Source organism: Microtus pennsylvanicus, chromosome 6, assembly GCF_037038515.1.
Source record: "Microtus pennsylvanicus isolate mMicPen1 chromosome 6, mMicPen1.hap1, whole genome shotgun sequence".
Lineage (NCBI taxonomy): Eukaryota > Metazoa > Chordata > Mammalia > Rodentia > Cricetidae > Microtus > Microtus pennsylvanicus.
In genome coordinates this window covers 96,109,063-96,134,227 of record NC_134584.1, presented here as the reverse complement: position 1 = coordinate 96,134,227, position 25,165 = coordinate 96,109,063, and the positions used below count along the sequence as shown (strand labels likewise).

Genomic DNA, 25,165 nt, shown 5'->3' with positions numbered 1-25,165 from the left:
CATAATGTTGTGTTTTCTAGCTGAAGTTCTGTACTCCACTCAGTGAATACGCCACTTTTTATTTGAGAAAAGGTTTATGTGGAGCAGGACCGATAGGGCGAAAGTGCTAGCCAGATAACCCTATGAAGCTGAGTTCCATGGTGGATGAAGGGACTCAACTCCTGAAAGTTGTCCTCCGGACTCCTCCAACACATGCTGTGACGCATGCATGCATACATGTACACACACATACACATACACACAATGATAATTTCACATCTAAAAACTTGAATCTAATGTAGACTCTGTATTGTTGTGATGTATCCACCAGAGAAGACTACTCAGACACAGGTTCAATCCTATAGAAAGTCTTTATTAGGTGGCTGACAACCACACTGGGTAGTCAGGATTCCAGTAGATCTCACAGTCTTTCTCAGGGTGAGATTTTAAGCACAAAACACATATTCTGGGTTGACACACTTCAGGTACAAGTACAGTTAGCCAGATATGGAACTACAGAATGCAAATAGGAAGTAGGTACATTTAGAGACTTTTCCAGAACTATGGACTTTGTCAACTCTGTGATTCGCAGTGGATATCTGTTCATATTGTGACCAAACAACCCTCAGGTTAATGGCTCCTAAGCATTCTTTTTTATATCTAGTTATGGCATTAAAGGTGCAGGGCCAATGTAATCATACAGAACAGGAGGGCTAGAGGTCCTGTGACAGCTAACAGTACAGATTCCAGCCAAGAGAAACCTGATTATGAAAACAGAATCCCTGGACTGCCTCCATGCAGTCTTTCCTGTTTCTATGAGTGGTTCATGCAGTACCCTCCATATTCTGTATGCAGTAGGTTAAGAGTCCTACCATGTTCCAAGACGACCTCAGCTGAAGAGCCCACCTGTTCCTCTGACTTTGCAGTAGACTTTTCCAATGCAAGTAAATCCTGGGTTTCCTGGCATCCTAAGGTCCTGGAGTTAGAGTGAGCCATGCCGTGCTGGTTGCAGCGAGAGTGGCTCCAGCTGTTCCTAATCCTAAACTACTGAAAGGACTATAGGCATCTGAGGGAGTAGAAGGGTTTTCCACTTTGGATAAAGGAGGCAACATAATCAGACGTAATTACATATAACATACGCGTTAACATAAAATAGAATGAAAGCTGAGTCAGTCTTCTCTTTAGATGACCTTTGTATTGGTCTACCTCTCTGGATTGATGGCTTCCCCTGTAACTGGGCCTTCTTGTCCCTCTGCGATGCCCTTTATTAGGGAGGGATGTATCTGGGCGTGGATGTCATCTACCTTGACAGCAGCTGAGGTTATCTGTATGATCAGACAGGATCCCTTTCAGCAAAATCTTAAATCCTCACTGCTATGTCTCTTGATCCACACCTTATCTCCTGTCCAGAAGGAGTGTGGGTGAAGTATTGAACTCTGGAAGGCAGCCTTAAGTGAGGAGGACACAACCTGAGACTGCTGCAAAGCCGGCACACATTGAAGTAATTGATTAACAATTTCAACAGCTAGTTCCAATCCTACAGGTGGATAGGAGGAAACCTCCCCCCAAAAATGAGTTCAAATAAAGTCAGTCCTTTTTCATGAAGAGTACAGGGATGCCTAAGGAGGACAATGGGAAGGAGCTCCACCCAACTTTCACCAATCTCTAAGCTTAATTTAGTTAAGGTCTCCTTCAGGGTGCCATTTATCCTCTTTATCCCGCACTTTGGGGATGAGATACACAATGTAATTTCCAATTGATCCCCAGAACAGCAGAAATACTTTCAGTGACCTTGGGTAGAAAGGCTGGCTTGTTATCTGACCCTATGGGCAAGGGTAGTCCGGACCTAGACATTGGCTCACTTAAATGTTCCCTAGCTGTATTCTAAGGAGACTTGGTGGGAAATCACTCTACCCATCAGAAAATGTATCCACAAGAACAAGCGAATATATGTATGCATATTATTCTGGCCTGACTTCTGTAAATCTACTACCTAGAATCTGCCTGCTCTTGAATGTTATCTAACCCCTGGAGGTGGCACCATTCCTGAGGAAGCATTTGTTTATTGACAGGCTTGTCATCTGGAAACAATTTCTCCTATCATCTGGTCCATTCTTAAAAATGAATCTTTTCCTCATAAGCAGAGGAGTAGAGAGAAAAGCAAAAAGACAATCAAGCCCTGGCCCCAAGATCTGGTTTGAACGACCTTGGGAGTCCCCAGGCTGTTTTCTCCTCACCCTTGGGATGGACGTGGGATCGGGACAGTGCTGCACACCGCTGTTGAGACCCACAAAGGGATCGCACCTAGCCAGTGTCCGTTAGTCTGAAGGGATTAAGTCCTGGGACATTTTAAAATGTGTGACCTTAATATTGATCAGCAATAGCAGAATCAGTTTCGATTATCCATTATCAATCTGTCAGTCTTGATACATGGGGGACAATGGATGATCATTGCACAGAGAGTTGCATATCAGGTATACTACATATCAGATGTTTACATTATAATTTCTGACAGTAAGAAAATTACAAGTATGAAGTAGCTAGCAAATAATTTTATGGCTGGGGTCACCATAACATGAAGAACTGTATTAATGGGTCAGAGCAGTACAAGGTTGAAAACCACTGCTTTAGAATCTGTTTAATGTTCAGATACATCACTTCATAATTAAGATGTCATTTCTAAACACTAATGCCCGTATGAGCCACCCAGAGATTCTGTCCTAATGACTCTCTGATGCCTGATGCTGATCCTGCAGAAACTGACCCAGCATAGCTGTAGCGCCATGTTTGTGCCTTCGGCTTACTAACTCAGAGTAACTATAGCAGTCCAAATATTTTTGTTAGTTTTCGAGAACACAAGTACAATGACTAAATCCTGTATCTTGTGTATGTAAGGCATATTACATCACTAAGTAACACCCCAGTACTAAAGTTGGACACATTTTTGAGTTAATGATGCTAGAACAGGCAGAGAGCCTATTCCTGACCAATGGGAAGCCAAGCACTTCTTCAACCTGCCGTCCGCACAGGCAACTTGGTACCGTGTCTCCGGAACATCCTGGGACATGGAGAAAGAGAAGAGGCCAGGAGGAGAGAGGAACTGATGAAAAGTCTAAGGAGCCAGCTGAGCCTCCAAAGAGGGTAAATATAAGAACACAGTGAAATAGAGCTTGATTGATCAAAACCTGGATATGATGACATATCGCATCACCTGGAACAGGGTCCATTACATCAAAAAACACAACACTGTGACAAAGGCCCGCAAGAAGAGGGTGTGACTGAGGTGAAGTTTGTGGGTGGTGGCAAGGGCCACAAGCATTCTTATGGCAAAATGGAGGAAGATGTGCAGAAATACCATGACATAGAGTGCAGAAATTTAGACCATCTTTAGCATGGTGACCATGTGCACACTGGCCCTCTGAGCACTGGCAGGAGACTCGCAGACCCCTTGAAGAAGGTCAAGTGTTGCACTGAAGAGCACATTCGTGAAGGGGAAACCATTTCCTTCCAGCCCCATCAACTAGCTCTCCTGTCAGAAAACATCCCTCACTACTGAAAAGGGCTATTCATCAGAGTCACATTGTGAAACTCTGAAGAGAGTGGGAAAGACCCTCAAAAATGAGAGGAGACACCACCCCCACTCTGATGCTCTGGGAGGAGCTCAGGTTGAAATCTGTAAAAATACTGTCACCAGGGGCATCATCAACAAAACCAGGTTAATGGCCAAGGGGAAGCATTGGAGGAACAGGAGATGAGCAGAGACCAAGATCAGTTCCCTGAGGTGACAACTGACGTGGAGAGAGAAATCGCCAGTGCGCTAGGCCCAGGGCCACAAGACGAAATCTTAAGTAGTTCATTCAAGCTGAACGTTACTCGAAGAGACATGCAGACTCTTCAGAAAGGCCAGTGGCTCAATGATGAAATTATTAATTTTTACATGAGTCTTCTCATGGAAAGAAGCAAATCTCCAGGGTTTCCAGCACTTCACACCTTTGGTACATTTTTTTTACACAAACTGAAGGGTGGAGGATTCAGGGCAGTAAAACGGTGGACACAAACTGTGAACATCTTTGAAAAGAACATTGTCCTCGTGCCAGTACATCTGGGCGTCCACTGGACCTTGGCGGTTGTAGACTTACGAAAGAAGACCATTGTCTACTGGGACCCAATGGGACAGAAGAGACCAGACATCCTGGTGATGATTTTCCAATACCTGCAGGATGAGAGCAAAGTGAGAAGGGATATAGATCTGAACCCTATGGAATGGAAACAACACAGCATGACAGTAGAGGAGATTCCTCTGCAGCTGAATCAAAGCGATTGTGGCATGTTTACCTGTAAATATGTAGATTATATTTCGAGAGAGCAACCCATAACCTTCTCCCAGCAGCATGTGCCTCTGTTTAGGAAGCAGATGGTATGATTTTTTCATGTCTGGGCAACCAAGAACAAACAATGATGTCTCAAATGAAATTGGTTTTAAGTGAATCAAAAGCAATTTGGCAATAAGTGAAATGCTCATTTATAGACTAATTTTTAAAGGAAAAAATTTATAAACAGTGAAACTAGGTGGTGTGGTTGTACATGCTGTATCCCCAAATCTAGGGAGGTAGAGACATGAAGATTCAGATTTCCCTCCACGTTTGCACAGAGAAAGTCCAAGGCCAGCCTCTGCTGCAGAGTGAGGTCCTTTCTCAAACACTATGGAATTAACAGGGTAACTTGATTGACATCATGAGAAAGCTTTAATACAAGGTGAACTCAGGGAGTGGTCTATGGTTTTATTTTCAATGTAGCATTAATAAGTGGAAATAAAGAAAATCTAAAACAAAGTCACAAGCAAATATTACCACCAAGTCTCAGAAAAAAAATCATTTTTTGAGTTAATACCTTTTATGTGAATGAAATAATAATAACCGAGAATAAAGTCTACCATATGAGCAGCTTAGGGAGGCAGAGAGAGGGCACATTGGTTAAGAGCACTCATTGTTCTTGCAGAAGACCTGGGATTGTTTTCCTCCAGCACCCACATGGCCCCATCTGTAACTCAAGTTCCTGAAGATCCAGTGATCTCTTCTGGCAGCTTTAGGTACTGCAAGGCCAGAGAGCTAACACCAATGCCTGTGCTTAATTAAACACTGTGCCCCATCCCTGCCCATGAGATGTCAACAGACTAGCACACATAGATTGTCAATAAATTAGAAATTAACTCTGGGTCCAGAAATAACAATGTCATCACACGATCATCGATCAAAACTAACTGACAAGAAACGGTATATATATATATATAAACAAACTAGGCAGCCTGAACAACATTAGATGTGTTAGGTATAAAGTCACAGGTGATGCTGCACACCTGTAATCTCAGTACCTGGGAGGCAAAGGAAGAAGGGTCAGGAGTTGAAAGTAGTCCTTATTTATAGAAAGTTCCAGACCTGCCTGTCTCCAAGAAGACCAACGGGAGGATGAAGAAAAGAAGGAAGAGGAGGAAGAAAGGGGAAAGATCAAAAGAAAAAAATCTGATAGCACTATCTCTGAATCCACAATGGGGACTGAAGCAGTGTCTTGGTTAACCCAGGCTACAATTATTTTCACAAAAATTGCAAGCAAAATGTGTGTACACATTCACAACACTGTTTTTCTTGGTAGTAAAGGTCACCATGTGAAGCTGCTCTCTGAGCACAGTGGTCCCTTGGAAATGATCTTAACAAGAAGGAAGAAAAATTTAAAAAAAAAACAAGTAGAGATAATTTGATGACTTTAGGTTTTTATTCTTTTTTGTCATGGAGTGAAATCTCAGTGGGTGAGCATTCTTTCCCCCATCTACTTGATGAGGAACCTGCAAACACCATCACTCACCAAAGGAGATGGACCCTTTATCAAAGGAGATGTTAGAGTTAATTATACAATTATATATCTGTCACGAGGCCTCCCTGTACATCATATAAATGACCAGGTTGGTCAAAAATAAATGTTTGATGTCCCTATCACTGTAAACTTTTTCTCCTGATGGAAATAGTTGACCTTTTCCATCCCAGAATACATGGAAACAGTAAAGCCGATTCCATGACCATGGTAGGAATATAAACATTTTGACTACACTCTTAAGCCAGTGGCAGACATGGAGTTGTATCATCTCCAACTGGTGTTCCCTTATATTCCATCTGGTATTGAAATATCTCAGGTAACAGAGTGGCCATGGGATTTTCTGGAGAGGAGAATGGGGATTAGGATGGTGCTCACTTCCTAGGAGAGATGTAAACAATAGCTGTCCATTCTGAACAATGAAAGTGTGTTTAAACCAATATGTCTCATGAATGTCACCACACGAACCGCATGCTTACTGCTGCTTCAGAGATAAGAACAAACACCCCAGAGACAAACAAGAATCCATACAACGTAAATCATGCATCTAAACGCAGTTAAGGCCGCACACGTGAAATCATACATCATAACCAGAGAATGATGAAAGACCCAGGGAGTTTTGTTCTTAAAAACCTTTATAGGCAGTCAAAGAGATACAATCAGAAATCTTGAATTATCTTGTCAGAACAAAATACTACCCTACAAATTCTAAAGTAAATGCAAATGATATCAGGGAAATGGATGTAACAAAAAAAGAATAATGCCCCTAGTGTGTTGGGTTCTAGTTTGGAAGGTGAGGGGAAAAAAATCAGCTATAATGAAAATTGAAAATGGTGCAGAATCATCTTTTCCCCTTCCCGAGCATCCTGGAATTCACACATATGATTGTATTCATTGGGAACAGATGTAATGAGTCCAAAAAAGCCAAGATTTTTCCTTCAGCGACCGAAGGGGTGGTCTTTTTTTGTTGTTGTTGTTTAGCAGCAGATCATGTAACTAGTTTGAATTAAAGGAATAGATTATTTCAAAATCACAATCTAAATCCTGAGCCCTACAAGGATGACACTGCACACTCCTCCAAGAGGTTGAAGGGAGCTACAGAAGCAAAAATTATACATTGGAAAAAAGTAAGTATCTTCAACAAATGGTGCTGGCATGACTGGATATCAACATGTAGAAGATGCAAATAGATCCATATCTATCCCTATGCACAAAACTCAAGTCCAAATGGATTAAAGACCTCAATATAAATCCACCCACACTGAAACTGATGGAAGAGAAAGTGGGAAGTAGCCTTCAGTGCATGAGCACAGCAAACCACTTTTTAAATATAACACCAGTAGCACAGACACTGAGAGCAACAATAAATACATGGGACCTCTTGAAACTGAGAAGTTTCTGTAAAGGAAAGGACACAGTCATAAGACAAAATGACAGCTTACTGAATGGAAAAAATATTCACAAACCCCACATCAGACAGAGGACTGATCTTCAAAATATAGAAAGAACTTAATAAATTAGACATCAAAATTACAAATAATCCAATTAAAAACTGGGGGTACAGAATTAAACAGAGAATTCTCAACAGAAGAATCTCAAATGGCTGAAAGACACTTAAGAAAATGTTCAACATCCTTAGCCATCAGGGTAATGCAAATCAAAACAATTCTGAGATGCCATTTTACACTCATTAGAATGGCTAAGATCAAAAATACCAATGACAGCTTATGTTGGAGAGGATGTGGAGCAAGGGGAACACTCATCCATTGCTGGTAGGAATGCAAACTTGGACAACCACTCTGGAAATCAGTATGGCGGTTTCTCAGAAAACTGGGAATCAACATACCTCAGGACTCAGCAATACCACTCTTGGGCGTATACCCAAAAGATGATCAATCATGCTACAAGAATATGTGTTCAACTATGTTCACAATAGCATTATTTGTAATAGCCAGAACCTGAAGACAACCTAGATGCCCCTCAACCAAAGAATGAATAAAAAAAAATGTGGTACATTTACCTAATGGAGTACTTCTCAGTGATTTAAAAAAATGATGACATCTTGAAATTAGCATGCAAATGGATGGTAGAAAAAACATCCTGAGTGAGGTAACCCAGGCCAAGAAAGATGAACATGGTATGAACTCATTCATAAATAGATACTAGCTGTAAAGCAAAGGATAATGAGCCTATAATCCATGATCCTAGAGAAGCTAAGTAGCAAGGTGAACCCTAAGAGAAACATATATAGGTCCACTTGGAGAGGGGCGACAGACAGGATCGCCAGACAAAAGTGAGAGCAGAGGGGTGAGGGCAGAAGAGGAAGAGGAGAGGAGAAGGGGAAGGGGAGGAGAATTCGAGGGACTGGGATAGACAAGATAGAGGAAAGACAGAGATGAGGGCTGGGAAAGAGGTATTTTGAGTGAGGGAGCCATTATAGGGCTAGCAAGACATCTAGCACTAGATAAATCCCAGGAATTCACAAGGATGACCGCAGCTAAGACCCTAAGCAATAGAGAAGAGGGTTCCTGAACTGGCCTTGCCCTGTAGTCAGATTGATGAATATCTTAAATGTCACCATAGAACCTTCATTCAGCAACTGATGGAAACAGGCAGAGACCTGCAGTGGAGCACTGGGCTGAGCCCCCAAAGTCCAGTTGAAGAGTGGGAGGAGTGAGACTAGGAGCAAACTGGTCAAGACCATGATGGGATCACCCACTGAAACACTCTACCTGAGCTAATGGGAGCTCACCAGCTCCAGCCAAACTGGGAAGGAACAAGCATAGGTCCCTCTGAATGTGGGTTACAGTTGGATAGCTGAGACAGACTGCAGGGTCACTGGCAGCAGCACCAGGATTTATTCTTACTGTTTGAGATGGCTTTGGGGGAACCCATTCTCTTTGAATGACTATCTTGCTCAGTCTAGATATAGTAAGGAGGGCCTTGGACCTTCCCCAAAGCAATGTGCCTTACCATCTCTTAGAAGTAGATGGGGGGGGGGGGGTGAAGGAAGGTGGAAGGGAGGGAGTAGGAACTGGGATTGGTATGTAAAGTGAAAAAAATAGCTTGTTTTCATTTAAAAAAAAAACAAATAATTAAAAAGAAGCAAGTTGGAGAGGAAAGGGTTTATTTTGCTTCCACTTCCATATTACTGTCTATTGTGGAAGACAGTCGGGATGGGAACCAAACAGGGCAGGATCCTGTAGGCAATAGCTGATACAGAGGCTGTGGTGCTTACTGGCTGTCTTCCGTGGCTTGTTCATCCTGCTTTCTTACAGAACCCAAGAATCAGCCCAGAGACATAATCGCCCACAAAGTGCTGGGTCCTCCTCCACCCTTTCCTAATTAAGAAAATGTCTTACAACTGAATAGTATGGAGGAATCTTCTCCCTCTTCAGATAATTCTACTGTGTGTGTCAAGTTGACACCGGACTAGCAGGACACAGGCAGTGGTGAGTACGTGGGGTGGTGGGTAAAGTCTGGCCTCAGTGGGCAGGGCAGGGCAGGGCAGGGTCACTGAATTCCTGAACCTAAGAACTGGGCAGGAGAGCAGAAGAGACCTAAGAAAAAAGGTCACACAAACTCCAGCCGGAAGTCTCAATGTTGGAGACAGGAAGCCTTTGGAAGCTACCTGGTATCCTGGCCCAGTGGGTTTGAGCAAGTTAGGACCGGCTTGGAGGACACAATTCGGTGCCTCAGTCAGGAGCCCAGGCTTTCCCTGGTCGCCTCCAGCTGGTGAAGACACCAAGTTCCACACTGAACCCCAAGAACACAAAACAAGCAGGCACACAGAGGAGCAAGGCAGCGGCTCCCATCCTTACCTTTGCCTTGACTTTCATGCTTAGCTTTGGTCTCCTTGTGGTTTTTAAAACCGCTCATGGTGGACATTCTCTGGCTGCTCCATGCTTGCTTTCGAAGGGCGAATTCTGTCCCGCAGTCACCAGCAAATCTCCTTGGAGAGGTTGAGATTGTACTGTCTGGCCCAGAAGGCAGAGGCATTAGCCCTTAGAGGGACCGGAGGAACTGGGGGCAAGAGATGGGTGGGAGACCGCAAAGGAGTAGAGAGGGAAGCAAAAAGAGAATCAAACGCTTGCCCCGAGATCTGGCTTAAGCTACCTTGGGAGTCTTCAGACTGCTTCCTCCGCAGCCTTGGGGTGGACGCGGGATCGCGCCGGTGCTGCACACCGCTGTTGAGACTCAGGCAGCGATAGCGCCCAGCCAGTATCCAGTGCCTCCAACCTGCCTGTGCCCTGACTGGGGTCTGCAGCCGCGGCCGAAAGAAGTCCGTTAGCTCTGAAGAATGACAGTTATCCCAGAAGTCCCTTTAGAGAGACTTGAGTGCGTCTGCGGCTGCGCTCTGACAACCAGGTACAACCCAGTGTTCTCTAAAGTTAGGCTCGGCGGGGTTCTCTGCTGTGGCGCCTAAGCTCTTTCCCAGGTCTCCCACTGCCGCTGCTGACCCCTGGCGGCCATGAGGAGAAACGCACCAGGAGCTTTCTCCCCCACCCTGTGGCGATCGGTGCTGGGCATGCGCACAGACTCTCGGGCAAGTGAACTGTTATAAAAATCAAAGGAGGATGAAGCTCTACAGTTCAGGAAGGGAGGAAAACTTCTTCTTCTTCTTCTTCTTCTTCTTCTTCTTCTTCTTCTTCTTCTTCTTCTTCTTCTTCTTCTTCTTCTTCTTCTTCTTCTTCTTCTTCTTCTTCTTCTTCTTCTTCTTCTTCTTCTTCTTCTTCTTCTTCTTCTTCTTCTTCTTTTTTTTTTTTTTGGTTTTTCGAGACAGGGTTTCTCTGTAGCTTTGGTGCCTGTCCCGGAACTAGCTCTTTTAGACCAGGCTGGCCTCGAACTCCCAGAGATCCGCAAAGACATGCGCCACCACCGCGCGGCTGGAGGAAAACTTCTTGAACACCATTAAGCTCTCTATGCTAGACTCAGTTCAGGTACTAGGATAACAGGAAAAGCATGGTATATTAGGAATCAGTCTCATTAGATATTATGTTGCTAGCATTCTCCCAGCTTTGTTAAAATGTTAGGGACCTTTCCTGGCTCCTCTCAAATTCTTAAAATGCTGTGGTCCTGATTTATCAAAGTGATATGGTAAGGCCGTTTATGATGCCAAAATATTTATACTGCAAGATCTGAAAACTATAAAGACTTTAACTCTGAGCACTCAGGCCCATAGCATTGATCAAACATAAGACAACAAAGGGAATTAGCAGCAGAAAATTATCCAAAATGATCTCACCATATATTGCATATATACGTAGTTACAGGCAGTGTGATAATTCTATAGATAAAAAATACTCCTGCAAGTATAGCGCTTGGGGAGGTGGAGGGAAGGAAAAAGGGACTATGAGCCCCGGGCAGTTCGGTGGGTGACAAATCACAGAATAGGATTTCAACAATTGATCGTTTAGAGTGATGAGCGATTAACATATAGCCTCATAGGTGCAAGGCTGCCCCCAGCTGCACCCCCAGTTCCTGCTTTTAAGTGTTGAATAGTAGTAGTTGGGGAGCGCCCTTAGGAGGAACAAATGCATTCCAGAGAAAAAATATCTTAGTCTGGGTAGCTGCAAATAAGATCCACTCAAATGTTAGGTACGCTAGATGGTGAAAATACTTCACAAACTTTACAATATCATGTGTCATGTTATGCAATGGATTGGCATTTTTTAAATTGCTCATTGCATCAATTTAATTTTTAGCACTGTTCTGTTATATAACAGAATTGGATAATAGAGGAAGATTCCTTTATTTTGGATACTGGGTCTCATGTAGACCAGGCTGGCCTTGAACTTCTGTTTATTATGTGACCCAAACTGCTATATAGATGAGGATGACCTTGAACTTCTGATGCCTGTTTCTACCCCTGAATGCTGAGATTAAGTGAAGATGCCCCAACAACTGGTTTTCTGCAGTGCTGGGAACTAGACCCAAGGTTTAGTACAATTCTGCTAAGCGCTCTTCAGTTGACCTCCAGTCCCAAATATTTGATTCCATTCTCTTCACGGGAGATTAGGCTCTGATCCTGACACTAAGGACACAGTGTACAGATTATGATATAGCAGCTATACACTAGGACGTCTTTAAAATTCTGCCTCTGCCTCCACTGAGGCCACTTTGTGAGATGCTATGACTGGGAGCCCAGCAGTGCGATCCTGATTTTCAGGATCCAAAGATCCAGCTTCCCGTGTTGTCTAGTGGACATTAGTTCTGCTCAATCTGTGTTCACAGCTTAGGGCCAGTTCATGAACATGTTAACACCACCTTGGGGTTGTTTCATTGATATATCTGAGCTACCTTGGTGTTTGTTCCTTAACATATTAGAATCTGCCTTGGGCTTGATTCATATTGGAGCCGCCTGTGGCTGGCTCCCTTAAACACATCTTGCAAGCTTCACATTGTTCCAAGCTATGCAAAATGCTTTTTTATACAAAATGATTTGTGCTCCAAACACTCAAATTCCCCAGTGCCAGGATGATGAGCTTAAATCACCACAACTGGCTCAGTGTCTGTTCTGAAATAAGAATTCACGTATGATGACACAGGCTTGTCTTTCTTACAGTCATTTAATTTAAAAAGTTCTTCTCTATTTCTTAAAATAGTGTCCCATTGTTTCGTTTAGATAAATTATAGAAATATTATTTATGTAATTTTCTCCTTCAGTTTGTTAATATTTTATATCACATTTATTAATTAGTTTTGTATGTGAACTCATCCTTGAACTCCAAGAAAAAAACTTAATAGTCAAAAAAAGATGAAAAGAAATAGATCTTTTTTAAAAAAGAAATGGTCCCAAAAGTCCTTCAAGTGGATGTGAAGGATGGATGCGGTGCCTTTTTGGAGATCTGGGAGAGAGCAGGCAAGGGTAACTGACTGGAACCGGACAGTGCGTAATTTTGTATTAACAGCTTATAAAATGTCGATTGTACTCCACACTCAGCAAATTGTGTCAGGGTGGAATTTATCCTCTCTCTCACCTGCCCCTAATAAGTGTCCCGGTTACCTATTGCGTCAGGGGATCCATCTTTTTGATGTTATCAGGCGAGAGAGTAGCAGGCTGCCTGAAAGGATATGCTACTCACAGCACCCTACAATGTACTTGAGGTCCTACTCCAAGGAAAGCCCAACTTGGTACATCAGAGTCTACTTGTCTTGGCTACTAACTGAGAGAAGGCAAAGGAACCTGTCTCAGAGAACTGCTGCCTTCCTTCAGACCCCAACTGATATATTTCTAAACAACCATAATAGCGCATCTGTATGTCTTTTCCCTCTCCAGGTAGACAGCCCGATGCACACACATAGCGGCAATGTCTTATCTACTGTCAGTATGTCTATTTATAGTCTTTCTTCTTCCCAATTTTAGACTCTCAGTGGGGGCAGCAAATTCTGCTTTTCTGAAAACCTGCTGGTGGCTCCCCCAAGCCCCAGTTCTCTCTGTTCCCCAGCTCCCAGCCTGGAAGCCCTCAGGGACTCAATGCTCCTCTCTGAAGTCTAGGCACTAGGTATCTGCTCATGACTCCCCCAAGCACTGGGACTTTCTGATTTATTGACACCCCCCCCCATGCCAGGAGTCCAAGGGGACCCAAAGACATTCATTCCCATTACCTTGTAGGAATAGTTGAGGAAATGAAGTATTTCACAACAATCGACAATTTTTTAAGAATAGCCAAACTGCACCAGAAAGTGATCTATCTTGAGACAGCTGACAGGGTATATTCAAAGTCGGAGCAACTTCCTCACGGTTTATACAAGATAAAGGTAATTTTGTTATTACAAGCCTCGTATTTTAACTTTATCCTCTAAGCATGATGTTCGCCATCACATACATACAAAGCTCTGCTGTGTATTCTTAGTGAACTGACCTTTCCTTTATTCTATACTACTCATCCCCCGCCAATATTCATTGGCTTAGTATTCACGCAGACTCCAAACGGTGTGAGTGTCTGTGGGGTAGCTTTTCATTCTCTTTTAACCTCTGTTTCTTGTGCTTACAATTTGTTAAAAAGCTATAAGCAAAGATCCACAAGAGGGCATCAGGGAGCCAGGCCGGCAGGTAGGCAGATGTCTTTGTGGGAGGAATGGCAACCTCAGAGAGAAGGTAGAAAGAACAACAAAGCTATAATAATCCGGAATGAGCACAGACACAGATTCCAGAGGCCTAAAGAGCTATGGCAAGTAAGTCAAGGAGTTTGCAGTTCAGGAACTTGAAGCCCCAGTGGAGACCACAGCAATAGAGAGTAACTGGTGTGAGTATCTGGTATGTCCAAAAAGGCTGAAAAATGGAAGAAGTATCCAGAACGTTCTGGACATCCCTTCTTGGCCATGTGGATGATTTTCCTTTAGGGGAATGAGCAGTGGTCTTTGCCGGGCTTCCCAAACGCCCCTTTAGCAGCTGAGGTTCCTCTGCCCTAAGCTGTAGCCTAGGCCTGAGGTCAGAACGCATTAGTGCCAATTCCAAGCTCACTCATGTTTTAATCTTCCTTTCACATTTAGATCTCTGCATCTCTGGCCCTTTAAATTAACAAATACTTCTGCAGTATCTGACTGCTCAAAGAAAACTTAGCCAGCCACCAGCAAGAGCAGCCTTTTCCTAATGGCGAGGACTCCAATACCAGCTGTCGCCGCCCTGTGCGCTGAGCAGAGGGATCTGTGGTAGATATGCTAAGAAGTGTGATTGATAGGGATCAGCTCTGGAGACAGCCCTCTGAGGAGGCAGCACTGAGGCAGGCAACAGGGAACAGTTCAGGCAGTCAGACTCGCCTGTGCAAACACCTCGGGAAGCTAAGCAGTTGGCAGCCCAGGAGCTGAACCAAAGCCAAACTGACCAATGTCGTGAGACCTTGGTTATACCCTGCCCCTGCCGATTCTTGTCCTCAGCCACCCTGGGGCTACTCGGGGCTCCACCTCTGGCAGGTGCCACTCTGAGGCCCAGGCTAAAACCAGAGGTTCTAGCAATAGACAAATGTTCTAGCAGCAGGTAAAAATGAACTCACAGGGAACCTCTCTACAGAATATGCCTGAGGTCCTCTTGCCTTAGCCTTCAGGATTCTGGATTCTGGATTATCTCTACACTCTCAGAGTCGGCTGAAAGGACTCTGGTAAGAGGGATCACCTTAATGTTTCCAGTTGTGTTAAACCTGTTGTTCATTCAAAACATTCCTTACAAAATATGTAAGGAATGGGAAAAAAGAATAAAAAGTCAGACTCCTCATGGGGCATTTGCTTGAGTCTTCCTGTCTTAGCCTGTCTGACAGTCTGGCAATCTCTCTTAGTTGGTGAGGAGGAAGCACCATTGTTCAACAGAACTGTAATCTGTGCCAGATTTGGCCACGTTGGGAGGACATTCCCACGTCTTCATTTATTCTACAGTCTTTTCTTATTGCTCCACTTGTTTTGAGACTGAGGAAGTGTTTATAATTCTATTTTGTCTGTATCAGCTTATAATGGCAATGCTTTTAAGAGACTCAGGACACAAAGTAAAGTCAACAGCAAAAATTAGCTTTCTTATATATCAATAATGAACTCTTAAAGCACAATTAATAAAAATTCAGGGTCAGAAACTGGAGTTCAACCTGAAGATCTGAAAAGCAAAACAGCCAACCACTGGTTCTTACCTCGACATCAGTCTGAAAATGGCGATCCTCCCTCTAGGAATCTCAGAATGAGACTGTCTGAGAGCTGTCTCCTCCCATTTTATATTTCTTTCTAGGGCTGGGATTAAAGGTGTGCACCACTGGGATTAAAGGCATGCACCACCCAGTTTCTATGGCAACTCGAGTGGTTACTGAGATTAAAGGTGCGAGGCATTGTGGTTACTAGGATTACACCATAACCTGGCCTGTAAGGCTGACTAGTGGGGCCGTTTTACTCTCAGAACTTCAGGCAGGCTTTATTTATTAAAATACAATTGAAATGCCACTACAAACTCTGAGGAAGAAATGAGGGAACAACAGCATTCACGATAACCTCACAAAACAAAATAAAATAACTAACAAGAAGTCTAAAGAGATAGAAGGCCTTTAATGATTGAAATTTTTAAGCATAGGAAACGAAGCTAAAGGAGATACTAGAAGACCCCAAAACCTCAGGTGTTCATAGATAACGAGAACTGAGTGTATTAAAATGGCCATTCTACAGGAAGGGAGCTACAGTTTCAATGACATCCCCATCAAAATACAACTGTCTTTCTTCATAAAACGGGGGAAATAGCCTAAAGTTCATACGAAGCAAAAGAGTCTCCGAATAACCAAAACACTCTTCAGCAGAATGGTAATACTGGAGGCATCACAATTCCTGTTTTCAAACACTTATTACGGAGCCATAGCTTTAAAAAAAATGGCATTTGCATAAAAGGACATATAGGCAAATGTCATTGAATAGAGTACCCTAAAATAGCCAACTTGGTTTAACCTAAATGCTGGAAGACAGAACCTTTTCAATAAATGACGTCACAAAAACTGAGTAGCAGATTCCTCTCTTACCCTATGAAAAATCAATTTGAGATGAAATAAAAGCCTTGATATAAGAGCTGAAAGCGCTAGAAAATGGAGAGAGAGAGAAACCCTCCAAGATATTGAGACAGATAAGATTTCCTGAGTGGGAGCACACATAGTAAAAGTAAACCCATACTGGAACTATTCTACAGATTGGGGAAAGTTCTGTTATTCATCTGGCAGAGGACTGCTACCCAGGCCTGTGACGGCTACAGCTCATAGTCAGCATGGTTGGCTTAAGAAGTGCTAGGAGACAGAAAAGCCCACCTCAGTGTGTCTTTAGGAACGTTCCAGAGAGACTCATGTAAGGACAGAAGGTCTATCCTGAGTGTGGACCGTTGGGAGCAGTGAGACCCCAGATCCTGAATTTCTTGTAATCCCCTGATCTGAGTGCTTATAGCTGCTCTGAGCACGAGACCTTCAGGAGTTCCTGATGGCAGGAGAGTGGTTTCTGGTGGGTTTGCCTGGGGCATGGCTATCTCTATATAATCTGCCCCTGAACACAATAAAGTGGGCATTCTTGGGGAATTCAAGGATGACCCGTGTCATTGTCTCTCTGTCTGTGTGTGTTTGTGTATTTTAACCTCCAGCTCCCTTGCCTGAAGCTCGCGAACTGGGTGCCAGCACACAGAGCACAGACACGGGGGCACAGTGGGCAGCAGTGGGCAGCATCATCTGATAGGCTGGAAGCCCAGAAGGAATAAAGGAGAAAGAGCAGAGAACCCCCTGGAACAGGCATCTTCTCCTTCAGTGTCCAGCTCCACCATGCCCTTGCCATCATGATGAAATGACACTGAGCCAAAATGAGTCCTTCACCTTCTCTTGACTGTGTGTCACAATGACATGAATTGTGACTAAAATAGATACTGGGCTGCGGGGTTGTTGCCATGACTATTCTTAAGCATGGGGTCCAGAAATCTCTGGAACTAGTTTGCAGAAAGAATTTGGAAAAGATGTAGCTATAGGCTCTGGGGTTTGTTTTGAGACTAAGTTTAAAGATGCTAGAATAACTTAGCAGAAGCAAGTTCATGGTAGAGCAGTATTTGGACTATGGTGCTGTGATTGCCAGCTCTTTTTACCCAGGTATGCAATGAAAACTGGAAGCAAAGAATATTCAGAAGATCAGAAAAGCCAATTTGATATTGGAACCAATGAAATGTTCCTGCTGAAGAATGAAAAGAAGCCAAGCAGAGTGGGCAGAAGGCTCAGGAGTTAAGAACACTGACTGCTCTTCCAGAAGACCACAGCTGTTTGTAGTGCCCACAACTAGCAGCTCACAAAGGCCTTTAACTCCATCTCCAGGGGATCTGATGCCCACTTCTGGTCTCCAGAGATAACAACACGCATACACAGAGAAATAAATCATCTAAAATAAAGTAGTTTGCATGGGGACAATAAGAAAGATGGCTTTAGAGCATCCAAGGCAATGACTGGATACCACCCAGCATAGGCTCAAGGGTGTGAAGGGTGTTAAAATTTTTAACAAATCTGAAACTCTTTATTTTGAAAAGAGAACTGAGTGGTGCCCTGTTCACACAGGGACACCTAGGGACCCATTTCTTCACATTCATCCAACAAGGCACACAGAGGCACCTGCAGCCAAAAGGACACCTTAGTGCCCAAGTTGACATCAGACTTTGCCATTAGCAATAATATGCTGGATTTCTGGACATGTAATATGCAAGACTTACACTTGTACATTTTCCTTCTTACGTAGAAGGAGAGAAAACCTTTATTGCTCACCCTGGGTATCCCGTATCCAGTTTTGATCTTGTTATCTCTTCAAACAATATAACAATGTCCATTAGCTATTGTTTTAAAAATTTTCTAAAAGTGCAAAGTATTACCTTGTATCTTTGATGCTATATTTGTTCTGTATTTTGCCTGCTGTTTCTACCTCCCTCCAAGGTGAGTTGCTTTCTCTACCCAGTCAGTTTCTAGTACTTAACAGTTCATGTCTACTGACTCAGGAGTGGCACCCAGAAGTGATTTCTCTCATTCAGGTCTAGTCTCAATTTTAGGAGGACTCTGTGTTCCTCAGTCTTCGAGATGGAGACTTCTCAATGATTCTGTGTTTCTCAGCTGTGTTGGTTGTATTTTGTTTGTTTGTTTGGTTTTATTTTTTGGTTTTTGTGGTTTATTTTTGGCAGCTTGATACAAACTAGTCATATCTGGGAAGAGAGAATCTTAACCGAGAAAAAGCCTTCATAAGATTGTCCTGCAAAAAGCTCTGCTGAATGTTTCTTAATTAGTAATTGATACGGCTGAGCTCATTCCATGTGGGTGGTACCACCCCAGGAAGGTTGTCCTGTGCTTTATAAGAAAACAGACTGAGCAAACTACAAGGAGCAAGCCAGTAGCAGCGCTCCTCCATGGCCTCTGCACCAGCTCCTGCCTCCCCATCTCTCCCTGCCTTGAGTTCCTGCCCTGACTTCCCTCAGTGATGAACTGTAATGTAAAACTATAAGATAAAATAAACCCTTTCCTCCCCAAGTTTCTTTTGATCATGATGTTTAATCACAGCAGTAGAAGCCCTAAGACATCAACACTTAAAGATCTATGGTGATCTCCAACCATGACAGCTTCCCCTCCCCTGCTAAGAGTGTGAATTGTCACCATTTTCCTTTTTGTGTTCTTAATAAGTCTTCACCAGAACCAAAGGGGAGATCACCTTGCTATTTTCCCTCCAATTGCCATGGGATTTGTTCCTATGTGATCTGCCATGTTTGTGTGTCTGCTTGTTGTATATGTTATGAGAGTTTGACCTACATTTATGCCTGTGTGCCAGGTACATGCCTGGTTTTCACAAGGTCATAAAAAGGCATCAGAACCCTTGAAACTGCAATTATAGATGGTTGTGAGCCACTATGTGGGTTCTGGGAATTGAGCCCAGGTCCTCTGGAGGAGCAACAAGTGCTGCTAATTGCCAGATCGTCTCTCTAATCACTGTGAAGTGTTTTGAACCTGAACCCAAGGGACAATCTTTATTCGGTCATTCTACTGTCCCCAGTTAATCATGGATACCTGCCAGCCCCTCATGGTGAAGAATCTGTGATGGATGGAATCTCCTCCTTGGGTCTTTGGTTTCCAGGAATTCTATACCCTTGGTGTAGCTCGTGTGCAGCTTTTAGCACTTTAGTAAACTATAGCGTCTAGTCACTCTCCAAACGTGCAGGAGAGTGTTTCCATCTGGAGAGGGAGGGTGAGCTAGTTAATACTCACAATTAGCTCCTCCCAAGTCCCTGCCTACCTCTATATTTCAGGAAAACTCTTCCTTCACCCCCACCCCCATGGTGTTGTCTTCCTGCGATGGTTTTTATCATTTTCACTTTTCAGTTCCTTCATCCTCCTCTGCCAGACAAGGGTACCTTCATTTGGAGCCAAAGCCATGACACAGACAGTGGTTTGGGCTCTAAAAGAGCTAGAGTTTTCTGCGAATTGGGGCCATGAGATAGGCATCCCATCTTTATTGCCTTCCCATGTCCCAGCACACACAGTTCTGAAGTCCCCACAATAAGAAGCCTTTTCATCTATAAACACCACATGGTCTAACTCTGCCTTTGCTGCATTGCCCTCCCCCCAAAGCTAGCTGGGCTTCCCACTTTTGAAAGTTCAATTTTTTTCCTAGAGGAGCTTCTCCACTTCCTCCTTGGACCAGACTTTAGTCCAAAATGCCACTTCCTTATCCTTCAGCCCTTGGGCTGCCTGAGTGGTTGCACCAATCTTCATGCATCCTTCGTTCTTATCGTATTCTGGCCATGCAGAAAATGTCTTCTCATTGGGGTTGGAATCAAAATCAAAGTTACTCAAATCTGCTATGTGGTTCCCTTGTTTCTCTCTAAATTGGATGGATCTTCGGTGTATGGATATATATTCCTGCCATGGGACTTACCGCTCTGGGGATGAGGAGCGCTCCATCTACTTGGACAGCCTGACCACTCTTAGAGAACTCTCATTGTCAAAGTACTATGGTCATATATGCTCAGGCCTTTGTCCACTCAAACTTTAAAATCCACCTCTTCCCCCATTCCTCTCCCCATAACATCCTACTTCTCCCACTAACCCTGTCCACCAGTCTCACCCAGTCCAAGCAAAATTGCCCCAAAACTTCATCACCGTCTTGCTGACGTTGATCTCTTCACTTGAGGCACCACCTGTGAGGAAGAGGAGAAAAGCCTTTAGTTGCACCTCCTGGTCCATAGGTCAACAGCATCTCTGCCGTGCAAGCCTTTACCGTGGTGGGTTCTGTACTCTTATTCCATATCAACTGGGTGAAAATCTGCATGTGAATAAAATCCTGACCAATTTCACACATTCAGCAATGAGCAGGTGGTTCGTTAGTAAGCTGGATGCTTTTGCTTTCTAGGCTGCATCTTCAGATTTTGCCATGAGAATGAGATGCCAGCAGGCTTTCTCTACTTGTAGGACTGCTATTGACTGTTGGGTCTTTCTTTAAGACATCTCTCTCTCACACACACACACACACAACTTTAATAGTCTGAAATACATGAGAAATGTGAAGATCCTCATGAGTAATTCAGCTTGGAGACACTGGTGTGCCATGGAGACACTGGTGTGCCATGAGAGAGGTCATGAGTCACATGCAACTGCTGAGAGTTAAGGTATGGTAGACATTTGTGAAAATATTCAAATAGTGCATAAGCTAAAAATATGTGAGTTTTAAATAAATAGTGACATATGGAGAAATAGTTTATGCCTAACTCAAAGTTAATGCCAATTCCAGCCCTCCCCATACCCCTATGAGTAGGAAACTACTGGCACTCTCTCTTTCAAGCAATGCCCTGCAGGTGAAGTTACAGGTCAGGATTCTAAGAGACTGTATACTGGAGACACAAGCACAGCCCTCTTACATGCCCATTGGGCAGGGAAAGACTAGGGACTGCTCAAGCTACCTCAGCTCCATTCTGTTGAACCATGAAATTAAGATCAAAGAGGAGAAAGTCTCCCAAGGATACCCAAAAAAGACTGGAGCTCAGGCCTTCTAATTCCAGGCTCATAACTAAGAAGGAACTATTACCTTTTGTAAATGGGGCACCAAATACTGAGAAGAGTTCATCCCCATGGTCACCCGTCACATTCTCAGGTTTCAGATCCGATGAGAAGCTTGGGCGATACTGAAATTCATACATGTAGACGGGGGCTCCAGCATCTGAGAAGACACCGATCCATGTTCAATTCATGTGGAGGCATAAATCTGGATGGTCTCAAGGTTTCCAGCTCCAAAAGCAGCTCCTCACTGTTCCCTGGCACTCTCCACTTCTACCATCTCTGCTGACCACATGTGTGGCAGTGTGGCACCATAAGCGTCCTGATCTTCCTGGGTCACCTCCTCATCTCCTGACTGCTGCTTTCCAAAATCACCTTCTGAATTAACTGCATTCATTTGGGTCTCTTTCTCAGCATGAGCTACTTACTAGCAGTTAATACAGCAGGACAGTACACATCCCCGATCATGTAGAACCAGGCTTAGGGCCTAACTCTCAGCAGTGTCCGCATCTCTCCATGCTCGGAGATAAATGGGTCAGAAACTAATACTGATGCTAGCGACCCTCTGCAACACAATCCCCGGGTCTCACCTCTGTGATGACGAGCCACAATGACAGATGGCACGGCACATAACACATCTCTGATCAAGTCTACAAACCGGTCTCTGTTTTGGACAAGGTCTTCTCCCCCTCCTAAGTATTCCTTAATGACTGCAGGAATCACATCCTCGGGGACATTCTGAAATGGATCAAGGAAGTAACCTCTGTCCTAAATGGTAAGCAATGTGACTTCTTTGGCCAGTTTATACTTCTTTGTTGATCAAGAACCTTTTTTAACCCTTTAGTCTCTGCTAGGTTGATGAAGGGTTAAAGGCATGAAAATGAGACAGAACCCCAAGCCTACATATGTGTGTGCCACTGGTGTTTCTGTTCTTTGAGATGATCCCCCAGCCCTTTGTGCTTCCTTCGTCAATTCTCACAATCCCCCATCAGTCTCTTACGAGAAAGGGACTCGATTTCCTCAGAAGAGATGTGGCTGTCTTCTGGTCCAGTTTGCCTAAAGAGAGTGGATATCCCATAATCTGTTGAAAAAAAATATTGAGCACTTGAGAATCTTCAAGAATTAACAGAAAGAACCCAGTAAGAAAGCCAATGAACTCAATTAAAAGCATGAAATTTCTTTGTTGGGTCTCAATGAACATAGATCTTCCAAGAGTTAAAAAAAAAAATCCGTGAGACAAAAGGACTTACATCTAGAAGCTCAAATCATACTAAAGCACGTGCACAAAAACATGTGCGTGCCTGTGCGCATGTGCGTGTGGTGTGTGTGTGTGTATGTGTGTGTGTGTTTATGTGACATGTTAATCTATGGCGTATGCTGGTCCTCCAATTGATGAGAAAAAATTTAAACAACGGTGATGTATACAGAAGCAGAGAGCTCAGGGACAGAGGCCATAGAACACACATCCCTCAGACTCAGGTGACAGAGGAAACCAATATCAGTCATAATGCTTGTGTTCTTGGTGACCTCTGAAATCCTCCTGCAGTGCGAGTTGCAGAACTCTACACATGCTCTGGTCATATCCGAACCTCTACACTCAGAGACAGGACTATCACATGGCCAAGTAGCACAGCAGCCAAAGGAACACCCTGGAATAAGCAGAACCTCCTACAACGCCTGCCTGAGAAAATGTGATGCTTTCAGATGCAGTCATTCTAAAAAGCTTCAATTGTCGACCATTTTCCTGCTTGGGATATGACTCCTAGACTCAAAATATTTTCTCAAGGATGTGAAAGTAATCTCTAAACAAAAAAAATAACTCAAAACATGTTTGAATAACATATTGGGGGAGACAAGTCTTGGCCAGACTGCCAGTCTCCATGGAAAGGTATTTGAATTCCATGAGCACTGCACTTCACAATCCTGCGTCCTATCATGAAGAAGGCTGACAGTTGTCCTGCAGGTGACTGTTAGTTCACAAAGCCTGGGTGTAGCCATTGGACTCAACTGCAGTGCCCTCTTTGTTCTCAGCTCATCCTGGAGTCATCTATATCTTTAGTGTCAGAGATGTGAGTTCCAGTCATGATTGATTGTTTAACTTACTGCAGTCAAGTTACTGCATAAAGCCTATCCTATTGCTTTAGCTAGCATCTGGCTTAGCTGTCCACCGAGGGGCCTTAGGTCACGTGTGGAGATCCACAGGACCTGGAACTCCACATGCAAATTGGAAACAGTTATGCCAGGCCCAGCTCTCCTGAACTTCTAGCTCCTTCCCATATCTGACATCCTTCTGAGAGAGGCACAATTAGTATCTCTATGGGTCAATTCAGGACTCTTTAATAGGAAGACAGAGTATTCATGAGATACATGACGAGGTCTTTGAGGCCTGAACCCTCCAGGAGACATTTGAACCATCCTGGAGAAGATTTATGTGGCAATGTCTACTCAGGACAATCAGTTCAACCTCGCTGGACTCCAAAAAGAGGTAGTAAAGACAGAAGCCTTGAATGACTTAGGGTGGAAGAGTGTGTCCGCATGACGTCTGTACTTTCTTACCAGTGGAAGAAGCCAACCAAACTCTTGTTTGTTGATGCCCACCATGTAGGGGACAGTGCTGAAGCTCTTCTCAGTCAGGATCTCTTCTGGAGTCTTCGGCAGGAACACTCCATCAACTGCAGTCGGCAGGAAGGGGCAGTTCTGGGGGAGAAAACAATGCAATATCTGTGATTGTTTCTTCCCAGAGAATGCTTACGTTCCTACCTTTGTGAATGCAAGGCCAGTACCCAGACTCTGGCAGCTATGAGCCATAGTCGCAGAGACTTGGAGTCCTGACAAGGGGGCTGAGACACGAGGACAGAGTTCCAAGTGGGAGCTAGCAATAATGATGCAGAGGGGTGTGCATAGCATCTTCATTTAAATTAAAATATACTTGATATGAGAATAATTGACGTTTATTTACACATAAATACATACGTATACATATAGATATTACACAATTATGGCGATATTGCTCTTCATAGTAACTATGTCTTCAAAGTTGCAGTAAATATAAAATTAGCAAATACTGTGTCACTGCTCCAAAGAGAAATCTAGAGTTGGAATTCTCAAACCCTAGGAGCCTCTGGTTACAAAGTTTCCATTAGTTCTTATTTGTGTGGGAGTTCCTGTATGTAAATGCATTATGCTGTTTAGGTTATTAATGCATGCAGCATTTATAAAGTACAATGGCGAGGAAAGGTTTAACATTTTTCTGATCTGAGTAACTCAACTGTAAATTCCTTTTGGTTTCAGTCTCACAAGCATGCTTTCCATCATGTTTTTTTAAAAGAATTCATCATCATGAGCTGGGCTTAGTGGCCCATGCCTGAAATTCTAACATTCAGGAGCCTGTGGCAGGAGGATCGCTACGATTTTGAAGTGAGCCTGAGCTACATTCTGAAATCCAGATTAGCCCAGGCTAGAGACGGAGACATCATCTCCAAAAAGAGGTAAAGAAGGCAGGGAGGAAAAAGAAAGAAAAACCAAACCTTCAGAACAAAGAAATAGTTAACCAGATCCCGTGCCTTTCCATCCCGCCCAGCTTTACCACACTGCACACAGAGCAGTTCTTCCCCACAGCAAAACAAACAGATACATTTCCTTCCTCTTCAGGATATGCTGTGCTGTTAACTAAGGCTCCCACCACCTGCCAGTTTCATTTCTCTTAAATCTGAACACATAACATCTTTTTTTCTCCTGGTCACACATTCCAAAACTGAAATGGAGATGCCATAGGCAGTGGAATGTTCGAACGGAGCCTCCTCCCATCAGTGCCATTT

The 25,165-nt window shown here is 43.6% G+C and overlaps 1 protein-coding gene and 1 long non-coding RNA gene across 2 annotated transcripts; both read right to left on the bottom strand.

Moving 5' to 3' along the window:
- Window positions 1-331: 331 nt before the first annotated feature.
- On the bottom strand, window positions 332-10,477 carry LOC142852291 (uncharacterized). Its single transcript, XR_012910949.1, has 2 exons — window positions 9,666-10,477; window positions 332-4,192 (listed from the first exon to the last, which is right to left on the bottom strand). It is a non-coding gene; the product is annotated as an uncharacterized LOC142852291 (long non-coding RNA).
- Window positions 10,478-10,765: 288 nt separating this feature from the next.
- On the bottom strand, window positions 10,766-24,052 carry LOC142852290 (liver carboxylesterase 1-like). The gene is made up of 6 exons (XM_075976923.1): window positions 23,904-24,052; window positions 22,348-22,428; window positions 21,938-22,085; window positions 21,379-21,510; window positions 20,422-20,494; window positions 10,766-10,787 (listed from the first exon to the last, which is right to left on the bottom strand). The coding sequence occupies exons 1-6, from the start codon at window positions 23,946-23,948 to the stop codon at window positions 10,781-10,783; spliced, it is 486 nt and encodes a 161-aa protein (XP_075833038.1). The 5' UTR covers window positions 23,949-24,052; the 3' UTR covers window positions 10,766-10,780.
- Between the last annotated feature and the right edge of the window lie 1,113 nt (window positions 24,053-25,165).

Bases quoted from the DNA above. Each gene is read 5' to 3' on its own strand.
- LOC142852290 (XM_075976923.1), bottom strand. From the start codon at position 23,948: ATGGTGGGCATCAACAAACAAGAGTTTGGTTGGCTTCTTCCACTG. The intron at 21,511-21,937 runs GTGAGACCCGGG...GTGTCTTCTCAG, and splicing joins TGTGGCTCGTCATCACAGAG to ATGCTGGAGCCCCCGTCTAC. The intron at 20,495-21,378 runs GTAATAGTTCCT...TCTTCCTCACAG, and splicing joins TGGTGCCCCATTTACAAAAG to GTGGTGCCTCAAGTGAAGAG.